At 41.6% G+C, this 12,397-nt stretch overlaps 1 protein-coding gene across 2 annotated transcripts in view; it reads right to left on the reverse strand.

The window, feature by feature from the left end:
* Positions 1-11,600, reverse strand: part of cep112 (centrosomal protein 112) — a 120,767-nt gene extending 109,167 nt beyond the window's left edge. For both annotated transcript variants that reach the window (XM_030057929.1, XM_030057928.1), the window contains exons 1-5: positions 11,520-11,600; positions 11,007-11,111; positions 9,862-10,052; positions 9,410-9,567; positions 1,901-1,985 (exon numbers count right to left, since the gene is read on the reverse strand). In XM_030057929.1, the coding sequence (XP_029913789.1) occupies positions 1,901-1,985; positions 9,410-9,567; positions 9,862-10,052; positions 11,007-11,106 (534 nt within the window). In that variant the 5' untranslated portion in view covers positions 11,107-11,111; positions 11,520-11,600. The remainder of the gene's footprint in view (positions 1-1,900; positions 1,986-9,409; positions 9,568-9,861; positions 10,053-11,006; positions 11,112-11,519) is intronic.
* Positions 11,601-12,397: the final 797 nt, after the last annotated feature.

Raw genomic sequence — 12,397 nt, forward strand, 5'->3', positions numbered from 1 at the left:
AGGAGAGGATGAGGATGAAGGGTGATGCACTGTTGGCCTGTTTCCTGTTGGACAGGTAGGTGCCAGCAAGCCAAAGTTTCTTCCCTAAGATGACAATGTCATCCATCCGACAAATCCTACTCATTCTACTTTTAACATAAAACAAAGTTTTAATGTATTCATTATCATCCTTGCATTTTGCCATGATTTGGAGTAAGCTATTTTCCCCTCCATCTATGAAGCTAGTCTCACTTACCCAGTGCAGTAGAAAATGGTGCTTACAAATAAAAGCGCTGCAGTCCACTCAGAATAAATCTGCAGTCCAATTTTAGACCATGACCCACCAGTCGAGAAACACTGGTGTACATGAGTTAAGGCAAATGAAATTATATCTGACTCTGTTTTGATTAGCAGTTTTGCCTGAGACAAGAAAGGGGTGACAGTGATGGAATTCATTATTTCAACACAATGTCACTTCTGTATTGGCATCAATAGAAGACCATTACTAAATGATTTGTCTAAGCAAGCTCCATTTCACCACCTCACCCCCGACTCATGCAGACATATACAAGCATTCTGTATACACATATGTACACTCCTCCCATCCTAACTGCATTCTGCTCCCTCGTTATCTCCATCTGTCCACCCTTTGCCCCTTCTCTTTCCTCCTCCCTTCCTCCCTGTCCCTCCCTCTCTCTCCCCCTACAGCACTCCAGATGTTTGGCAGTTCCACACCATTTCCGTCCCCATCGCACTCCCCCTGTTTTGCAGTAAATTCCACTGGAGGGCCATATGCAGCTACATTGCCTGTCATCCTTGTGTTCCCCACCCTTTTGTTACAAGAGCCCTCCAGATTTGTTATATATAATTTGAATGCTTCCAGGGTACTGTTGATACAAGATCGCTTTACCCACGTTTCTGGTGGGCGGCCAGGTTGAACAGAGGAAATATCTAATAAAGTTGAGAGAGCAATAGAGAAAGGAGAGATGTTGTTGAATCTGATTAGGATCAGGTGGAGTGTGGACTTTGGGTGTAGCTCAGTAGAACAGGGAAACTAAGAAATCGATGAACGCAACAGCTCAGGATTCAATGCCCCTTCTGATTAAAAAGGTATTAAGGTCCCAATGCCTCACCCAAGTACAAACAGTGTAAGTGTTTCATTTCAGTATCTAGGAATGTTGAGTATGTGGTTTGCCGCTTGTTCAAAGCAGAATGCCACAGTCTCTGTATTGCACCAGGAATTCAACTCATTGTGTTGAACATAGATAAGTATGAATGGCCGTAAATGTTTGTGGACACAGACGTAGTTGGGGTTGTGCCAAGGGAATGTACATGCTTTGTATTCACAGGACAACAGAGGAAAAAAAAAAAAAAAATGATTTGTGATGCTTTGATGAGAACAAAGCTTCAGCTTATCATGCTTTGATGAGGGGAAATGAAGAGATGTTAGCACCTGGAGTGAGGTTATTATGCAGTCTCAAAAGCAAGGCCATGAGATCTACTAGTGAAGCTTTTTGTCCCTTTACGTTTGCTCCTGTGGGATTTAAACTAAATGAGTCACTTTAAAATACAATGTCTTTACAGTAATCAGCTCTACTTGGCTAGTGTTATCTGGAAATTTTATTTCTTTCCTGCTATACTGAATAAGTTCACCAATCTGAAGGATTTTCCTTTTGATTCCTTGGGGAAATGAGTTTAGGAATTTCCAAATTGTTCCACATTAAAGCAGAAAGCAAATAACTGTGGCTACTGTTTGTACTGGAAACACTAATAGATGTTGTAAATTGTGTCATCACCATTGCTTCGTGGTGATCTATAAATCAGAATATCCTTCTTCTGGCATCTTTACAGAAATATTCCAGGCAAGTCATGAGATTAGTTAACAGTTTAAAATATGACAATGAACTGGCAATGAACTGACCATTCTGACGTCGTCCTGGCAGGAACGTTTGATTGGACTGGAGGCCATGGGTCGAGAAGGGGACTTCCCGTCATATAGCCTCCTCCTGGAAGGGGAAGGGTGAGAGAGAGAGAGAGAGAGAGAGAGAGAGAGAGAGAGAGAGAGAGAGAGAGAAAGAGTTAACACACGATGCATGTGGGCATGTTTCTGTGTCTAGCTGTCTCTTTCTGTCTGCATATGAATGTGCTTGCGTAGGCAGCCTGCATTGGTATTTACACAGATGAACATCTGGCATCGGTTGCATGGTTTGCGGTCTGCATTTCATCTCATCTGAACCATAAACTTCTCTGCTATACATCAATGTGTTTCCATACACTCCCCAGCCTGCACGGCACAGGCCTACAGCTTGTATACACTACATACAGTATACCTCAATCAATGTCTCCCTTAATGTCTATCATAGTTTAAGCTAGCAGTCATGAGTTCTGCTTATTTGCACTGAGCCCCAGCCCCCCCACCCCCCATGCAGCCACAGACGGAGACACACACACCCATACACCCACCCACCCACACACACACACACAGGCACCAAGGGCACAATGGAATTCGTCATCTCATTAAGAACAAGCACTTTAGGCACTAATGACCCACTAATGCTAATTGAATGGAGATGTTAGAGAAGACAGGAGGATGTATTAAAAAAATTGCTGTGATCTGATGAAGACATCAAATTGTTTCTAGAGGGCACTGTTTCACAATCTCAAAATCTGGATTATGGGCCCTCCCCCCAACCTCAGTGTATGTATGAAGTTAGGTAAAGGAACTTACAGATTCAGTGTTTGTATTTAGGCTGATTGTTGTCTGCCAGCAATCTGTCTTTGTCATGAAGCTGCTTTCTTACGAGGTCAGAAAAATATGATAAAGTATTTCGCCCACCTGATTCATTTGACAAAGGACCCTAAAAGCTGTGGTGCAGTGGTTCTCAAATGGGTGTACTCGTACTCCTAGGGGCACACTGGAGTACTGCGCAGGGTAAGTGAGATTTTTTTTTATGTTAATTTAAAAAATATCATTCATGCATAGTTCCTAAAATAATTAGCCAATGCTATAATAAGCTCAACAAAAATGTTAATGTCAGTTTTATAAACCACATTTTATATTCAGCATTCCCTCCTGGTTTCCCGAAGGTGTCAAATGTGCCCGTCTCTGGTTTATATCTGTTACTGTGGTAGACGAACAAAGACGTTTGTTCACTATGACTGGGAAGCCAGACACAAGTCAAGAAAATGGATTTTTACTTGAAACTCAGCAGCAATACAGCTGAAAACAAAAAGAAAGAAGTGAAAAAGAAAGCAAAAACAGAGCTAACAAAATATCATCAGTATGAGGGTGTTGTTTCAGATACTGATGGTGCTGTGTTATACTTCTTTCTATAGGCTTTTTATACCACTTTTTTGCACTGCTCAGAGGGTAGTGAACAAATATTTCAAAGGGGGTATATTATTGAAAAAAGTTTGAGAACCACTGCAATAGTGCATATTAGCTGCTGTGACAAGGCACCAATTCAAATTTTTACTTATTTATACTGTATTCAAAAAGTGCAAAACCCTGCAACTGCAAAAATGATACCTGCAACACTTGCAGGTATCATTTTTGCACTCAGTCACTCACTCCTACCTCATACTTTGGCCTGTCTGTCTCTTAAACCCTGTCTATCTGTAAGAGCCTGCATGCACATGCACGCACAGACACACACACACACAATTGTGAAACCTGGATAGAGGGGCCAAGCTTTGCAATCTTGGGCCTCAAAGTCAACAGGTGGATGAGGATAATTGAATCAGATGTGTCTGGAGTTTGAGGCCTCGAGATCAAAGCAGCGGAGAGCCAGGCCAGATCTGCACACACACATGCATGACGGCACGCGTGCACACACACTTACAAACAGAAGAAAAGGAGAGCTAAGTGTAGAGCCTCAACTGCTGGAACTTGGCTGATTAAACCAGCCTGACATCCATACACCAGTCTGACCCCCAGGTGCAGAGCTGGTGGGCCCAGACCTTGGCCTCGGGCACACTCAGGAAAACAGCCTGACCCTAGGACAAAAGCACCCCTCTGCCCCTGCACATCCACCCCGACCTAACACCACCTGGAAGCAAAATCAGTGGGAAATGCTGCGGCCTGTGAGCCAAATACATTTATACCAACACCGACTGGTGTCTGCTGCAACTGCAAGGACAATGTTATTGTCATAATCAGCCTGAGCAAAAAAGGGGGGGTAGAGTTAAGGGTTTTCATATGTTGATGAAAAGCATACAGATGGAAGACAGAAGTGAGGGAGCAAGAAGAGAAAAGGAAAAGGCAAACAAAAAGAAAGAAAAAGCCAAAAAGTGAGAGAGAGAGAGAGATAAAGAGAGGGAGAGAGAGCGAGAGAGAGAGAGAGAGAGAGAGAGAGATCAAATATGTAGTCACATACAAAAGATAAAGCCAAAACCACATGCTGTTCAATTAATCCATAACCACTCCCTAATCCTCAGCAGTGAACCAGACCTCAGGGGTGCTGATTGCTGAGTCAACATGAGGTTTGTGTCAAGAACACCTCCCCCCTATTTTCTCCCTGCTCTCTCTCTCCTCTGAACTCTGAGCCAAGCCAAGAGCAACAAACAGTATGTCAGGGTATTACATGTGTTTGACGCCTATCTCTAAATGACTTGTGAGAGGCTCGAGTTGACATGTAGGCTGCACACCAAAGTCTTACTCTACGATCCCTTGACCCTGACTGGCTTTCCCACAGCATTCCTCTGCTTGGACTAGTGCTCTGGATGGGGGAGTGACTCTACCTTGTGGCTACATCTGGTATAACATGTAAAGCTGGGAGGAATTCTCTGATACAGCTTCAGGCTAATCACGTTGAAAGGTACATCTGTTAAACAAACAGAACCTCGACTAGAACCCCATATATTTAGGCCAAGTAAAACACACACACTACACTGCAGCACATCCACTTAAATATGAAACGGAAGTGACACCCCACAGTGTCACCAAGTCGTCCTGACTTTGTCTTCACATCTTGAGACTCGAATTAGACCTAACAGTTTCACAAGCTGGAAGAAGCCTTGCCCGTCACCTGACTAATGGCGAGCGAGACAGAGATCAAACGCTGCCACATCACAGGGATGGAGTCAGACGATGTCCTTCCGTTTAATCTTATCTAAATGAGACAGACACATGAAAGGACTCTGGGCCTGGCTAATTTTCTCCATCAGGACGTCAGCCTGTGATCTGAGTGTCTTTCATGGTCTTATCCCAATCAGACACCATGAGCTGGTACTCAGTGGTCTGCTCCCCACAAGACCCCTCTATCCACAGCCTCTGTAGCAGAGGGGAGGCAGCTAAGCCTAATTGAGGGTAGCCACACTGTTGTGACTCGCTTGTAATGTGTGAGCTGTTGCATCCATGTTGCAAACCCACTAAGCTTTTATGTCACAAATGGAGGACAATAATAATGTATAAACCTCATACTGGCATCTAGTGAAACAATTTTAGGGCCTTATCAGGTTGATTTAAGTCTGTAAACTCTTTGACCAGGTCATATAAAATCAAGTTATTGGATAACCACCTCCTGGGTTGAATTCAATCAACAGATTTAAACATAAATATGTTAAAATAGGCCAACTAAGAACAACCACAAAAAGCAAAACCAAAAAAAAAAAAAAACATATCATTGCCTTAAAAAACTTTGAATCCAATTTAGACAATGTGAATTTAGCTCCAAGTAATAATTACAGACAAGTCCTAATGATCATTTCGTACAGATCAAGCATTCTCTGACCTCCCTGATAGTAAAATGCGAAGTCAGTTTGGCAGCATGGGACCTGTACTCTTTCTGCCAGAGTGCCCTGGTGGATATTAAGCTCTTTTTACTACACTTACAGTGCTCTCTTTTTATTATGCTAATGAGCATATTGAGTCAGTGAGCTCTGACTTGCCTCTCCTTGTTAATTGGAATGAGGAACCCAGAGCCATTACTAACATTACTTTGTTAAAGATCCCAAACTGCCTGCAGTCAGAGGCAATATCCCTGAGCAAATCGGGATGACTGATTTAGTGAGGTCTGTAGACTGTGTCTGTGTGTTGCTTTTAGGCAAACTATATTTAATCAAACAGCTCACTTCCAAATTCAGAGCACATATATTTACATTTTAGGCATTTAGCTGACACACTTGCAAGGGGAGGACGAGCTAATGAGCTGCCGAACCTCCTGCTCGCCTTTCCTCTCTCCTCTGTGGAGGTTAGACCTCACTTTCAACTACTGGGAAAGCGTAAAAAGAGGAATGGAAAGATGGATAGGGAGAGAATACAGTATGAAGGGTTCCTCATTCTCTCATGTTGTTTTGAAGTGCTCCTCTTTGAAAAGTGAGAGAGTGGACGGCGCATGCAGACTGATGCAAGGACTTGGCAACGCTTTTCACTTTTCTGATCGTGTTGCTGAGTAAATAGGATGGGTGATCAGTCAGGAAAGCTGTATGCATTCTGTTTGACAGCCAAGTTTAATGTTTTCAGCTTGATAAAAGAACATCAAAAGAACAAAACGGATGGTTATCTTATGGTTGTCAAAGAGGGAAGCATTGTGTATCTGGGTCTATATCTGACCCAGAAGTTGTTTCAATCTCAGATCAAATCCTCTTATCAGAGATCCCAGGTCACATGATGGAACAAGGGATGCGTTCCCTCTATAATCATCTCTTTCATGCACCAAGGTCTTACATACTTCAATGACAATACATGTGAGTTTGGCACCAAGATAGCACATGGTGCCAAACTCTCTCATTGACATTTTTCATTTTGACAAGCACCCATAAACTTTTCTAAGGATAACCCTTGGGAAAGTGACAGAGCAGTGTATACGGAAATCGATTTGAGTTCTTTCATTTGAAATTTTGATCATGTGTCTCACAGCATTAGGGGAGCTCCTTTATCTTGAGAGGCTATGACTTGAGATGTCAGCTAGATACAAACTGATGAAAGCACCCAGCCCACTGTTTAAAAGTTTAGAAGATCTGAGTGATATTAATGACATGACATACATGACATTCTCAAATACACTTAGGATTAACATTACTGGTATACTTCCCAGTTAACACAAACAGCTCGCTCCTAATCACACACTAATACAGCATAAGTGCAAAGCATGCCTGACAACGTTGAGAGGTTCACTTAAAGACACAATGATCTAAGACACTAAACGGTGTGATTGTGTGCCAAAACACACCTAGTTAGCAAAAAACAGCATTTTTCATGCTAACAGGCAATATGCATTTCTATAAAGCTCATTAAACCTTGAAGCAGAGGCACACCACTTTGTCTTTGGGTTCCACTCCTGTCAGCCAACAAATAGATAATGAAGTTACAATGGGCACGTGATCACCAAAACTACCCAAATGAAGACTGTGTTGCTTGTTCCAACAACTAGTGGTCTACAGAGTTGATGGCAGGGTCACAGTTCTCCCAGCACAGTGCTGGTGTAATATGTGAGGAACATTTTCTTGGCACACATTACAGCCGTTGGGTCCAACTAGTGCCCGACCAATGTTAGATATTGTCCTATCAGATATATTGCATCACATCCGTATCAGCGTATATGTTGACTGATATGTGCTGCTATGAAAACCTGATGCAGATTTATGTATGTATTCCTTATTTAAACGGTCAGCATTTGACCAATACTGAACAGTAATGATGAATACATAAAGAATAAGAATAACAAGTAGCAGCCTTCTTCTAGATTTGCATAGTGAAATCGGTGCACCATCCACACAGAAAAGGTCTATTTTCATTCCAGCTCAAAAATTCAGTATACTGGCTATATTGGATGTGAGTAATCTGTGAATTTTTCCCCCTTAAAATGGGAATTGGTCTCAAAAAATCTTGTATCAGTTGGGCATTAGTTCCAGCTGAGCATCATTTGAGCACCACAAAGGAGCATGCGTCTGATGTTGGTGTGTTGTCAATTTGGCAGGTCACAATCTGAATTAATGGAGAAAAATGAATGAACATATTCATTTCACTGTCACAATAATATTATTATGGCATTACAACCAGCAGCACCAACTTCAAGCAGTTTCCTCTCATATCCTCTCTCTCTCATCCTCTCTGAAAATACCTCGAAAGTGTCAGCATATTTATGATTTTTTTCCATTTTACTTTTTCACAATGTCATAGAACCATATTTCAATTAAAAACCTGGTCTCTTCCTCCCCTGTGAGCTACAGCAACTTATTTTTTTCCTTTTTCCAGCTCTGACAATATCCTGAAGGAACATCCTGTAATTTTTTCCGAAAGTCTGAACAATCCAATAAATGTTTTCACACTAGAAATAAACCGAACCGAGGTTCTGTTTGATCTGGCCGGAGACCACCTCTTTTCACCTCACCAAGGTTCAGCTGTTTGGTCCAGATCATTGTCCAGGGGAGGTTTGATACCTGAAATTTTGGTTTGGATCAAAATGAAAAGTCCAAAAGTCCAGAACAAATGAGACAGGTGTGAAAGGGCCCATAATCTAGAGGAGCATCTTTGGGATTCAGTGGAAAAGATCTGCTGAACTGCATGACAATACTGAATCAGCATTAGCCAAGGTCTCTGGAATATTTCCATACCTGAAATAGTTCCCAGCATTTTGGAAGCAAAAGGTGCCCCTACCACATACTAGCAAGCTGTATGAATGGAGCCTGGGTGTGCATTAGATAACTTTACCCTTTTCACTCTAATTGGGGTGTATCTCTTCACACTACTAGACACAGAGTAAAGACTATGGTTCATCGAGATGGGATGATGATGTAGGGGTAGGTGTGGATTACTGGAGGTGACTTGCTAAATAAAAGAAATAAAAGAAGACATCATGTATAGTGTATTGCAAGACCAAACAAACACAAATTATGTAACCACAACAATGACGACATACTGAGCAGCAAAATCCAAGATCTTTGTCATCCAGTGTTTCAGATAACTAAAATAATCACCACATGAATATGCATAAGACTAATCTTTTCTACAATGAAAAACAGTCACAAAGAACTTGTGAAAGTTCCAGGTCTTAAATGGATTCATTTTCCCTACATAATACAACTATTACTCTGTTTATAACCAGCTTATTGCATCATATATCAAATATGGGTTTCAAGTGTGTGTTCAAATACATATACCTTGGTCATTTCAGAGGTTTTTGACTGTCAAAGTTAGGATGAAAACATTATAGATTGTTTAAGGGGGAGTATTTTTGGTTCTGAGACACAGGTTTGCTCCTAGGCCAATTTCTGGGACAGTTCCAGTAGATACTGCACTAAAAAGGCTTTTATTTTGACATTAAATCATAATATATAGACAATGTTTTACTATATTTTTACTAAGGCCTGATGATGAAATTTCATGGCATTTTACTAGCTGTGCGAGCAATTTTCCCACACTAGAGGATAACCACAACTAAACATTGTAAACATTTAGATCCTTGCTCTAAATAAAGTCGAATAGTACCTGAGATGAGCCGCAGGAGGTGAAGAGTAGCTTCGGTCCTTAAGTAGACCAAAGCTGTCATCAGCATGGCCACCTAGCTCTCCAGTCACCCAGTCAGGCAAAGCTGCATTGCTCTGCTCAATACCCCGTCCACTCAGGGGCTCGTCAAAGTAGATGGACTGGAAATTACAAAACCAAACACAAGGCAAGGAGGTTAATTTAGTCAGCCGGTAAGTACAATCCATTGATAGGCTATTTGTTGACTCAGGTATGCATGAGAGTCAATCATAAAACTGCTGAAATTATATTAAAGCTGTGAAATTATTTTGACCAAGACAATATTATTGATGCACTGCATAACTTATCAACAGAGAATAAAACTTTGTAAACTATTACTAATTATTAAAATCTATGATGTCGCTATGTCATGACAGCATGGCAATACTTATGACTTGATAAACAGTCGTGTTTACCATGTAGGTAGGAAGTGTCTTGAGGCTGCCTGGCTCTGGTTTGCTGGTGAAAGGGCTTTCCAGGACCCCTCTTTTGAGCATGTGGAGAAGCAGGCGGGCATACATGTTGCGGTTTTTACAACCTGTTAGGCTTGAGCCGTACGAGGCTGGGTCACACAGCTTCTTTATCCATATCGCACACAGCTGGCGCTCTAGGTTCATTTCATGAGGGATAGGGGAAAGGCTGTTACAGTTACAGTATCAGAATTACACTGATGAATTACAGACAGGTAACAAACCAAAGAAAAAACAACAAAAACTCCCTTAGTATGGTGTTGGGCCACCAAACCCAGCAGAAGAGCTTCAGTTTTGCCTTGGCACAGATTCTACAAGTCTCTCTACTGGCGGGATGAAGCACTATTCTTTCAAAAAATATATTCCCTCTTTTGGTGTTTTGATGATGGTTGTGGAGAGCTCTGTCTAACACGCAAGTCCAAAATTTCCCATTAGTGTTCAATTGGGCTGAAACCTCTGAAAGCCATAACATTTGATTTACATTACTTTCATACTCATCAAACCATTCAGTGACTCCTCATGCCCGGTGGATCGAGGCATTGTCATCTTGGAAGAGACCACTCCCATCAGGACAGAAATGTTCAATCACAGGATAAAAGTGATCACTCCGGATAGCTTTGAATTGATTTGCAGAGAGCCTTTCCTGTAAGGAGCCAAGTTGAGTCAAACCATGCCAGGAAAATACCACTGCAGAGGTCCAGCATTCAGAGTAGGGTGAAAGACGAAGGATGAAGGATGACTCATATCACTTTTTCCACCTCTCTGTAGTGCCACTAAACTCTCAAATGTGCATTTCTCTTTGTACTGATGGGCTGACGCTCCACAACAGCATTATAACCCCCCTCTCTGTATACAGTATCTCTTGGAGGCACGGTGCTCCATTGGTTCCAGACATTTGTAGGATCTATGCTGAGGCAATGAAGCTGTTCAGGCTGCAAATGAAGGCCAACACCCACTGAGACACTTTATGTTGGCTTATCCTTTAATTTGTCACCTGACTGTATCTTAACAGTTAGATTATGTAATAAATTAATCATACGGGCCTGCATATCATTACAGTATTTCAACTGTGCACAGTAAGTCAGCCATACCTGTCTTGTTAGTGTGTTTAAGGACATATGGTTTCATGTCCAGTAAGAAATGGTCAAACTCTGAGTCCAGCCTCTCCCAGGAGTCCTCATATTTGCTCATGGTGCCTTGAAGAGATGACTGAATTGGTTATACACGATATAAACAGTTGGTTACACCGGGCACGCTAGTTACTATGGAGGTGAATGAGTTACAGTAAACTTAGCCGACCAGTTCACTCAGCACGGGTAGCATCAGAAAACTTAACGTCATGTTATCACAACATAACAAGAAACTCTAGTCGTTCAGTTAGCTGGTTAGTTCTTCCAGGGAAACAAAGCAGAAGTGTGGGCACTGCCAGAAGAATCTAGCGCTGTGTTAGCAAGAGTGCTGCTTCTGCTAGCTAAGCCATATGAAGCTACTGTTAAATCAGCGCGCGTCATCACGGTCATTGCCCAGGCGTGTGGTTGCTTATGCTGCCGAGAAACTGTGTTGGTGAAAATGACCGACACTGTTTCACAAAAGGTGATTTTTACCTTGAGCTCAGGCAGTGATTTCGCCGCTCAAAACCGTTCAAAACTTCAGCTTCCTCGCTGCGCTACATCCGGTTTCCGTCATCAGTGGAGCGACGCAGCGTCACCCTGTTGCCATAGAAACTACCAATTTGACATTATTATTATTATTATTATTATTATTATTATTATTATTATTATTATTGTAATTATTATTACATCAGACTATGAGCGTTTTCAAAAGCAATGGTGAAAAGATGAAAATCATATTTTACTTTATAACTAGTGTGTTTTGAAAGTGCCATTCATCTCTGCCATATTTTAACCGATAGGCTGTTACTGTCATTTTTCTCCTCCAGTTCGCCACTTCTCACTTTGGCATGTTGGCTTTGTTTCTTGTCTTTACATGATAGATAGTTATAGTCTTTACTGTCCGGCAGGAAATTTGTTTTCACAGCCCGTAAAAACACAGAAACATACATATAACTATACTGCAAGATGCAGATATGAACACAGATACATAAGCAAATAACCTTTGATCTTCCCTGCTAACTTCTGCCAAAGCGAGATGTTTTGAACCTTTTCATTTAATCGTCGTGCTGTGATAGCTGCTTTTACGTTTTACCATTTAGAAAATAAACTTCAGATAGCCTGTAGGCCAATAGTCTGAAAACACTGGATGCAATGTTTTGCAGTGTATGCAATTAATGGCAAGGCCTAGCTGCGATCAAACAATGGAATCACCATCTCGGATATAAATTAGTTTTTGAAGAGTGGTGAAACTGTCTGTTTTGACCTTTTAGCGATAAAAGAAGTTTCTGCAGGATCAAAAGCTGCAATCCAGTCTCTGCCCACACCGTGGCGCACCAGACCTTCAGTTGAGATGTGAGGTAGCAGCACCA

Source organism: Myripristis murdjan, chromosome 8, assembly GCF_902150065.1.
Source record: "Myripristis murdjan chromosome 8, fMyrMur1.1, whole genome shotgun sequence".
Classification (NCBI taxonomy): Eukaryota; Metazoa; Chordata; class Actinopteri; order Holocentriformes; family Holocentridae; genus Myripristis; species Myripristis murdjan.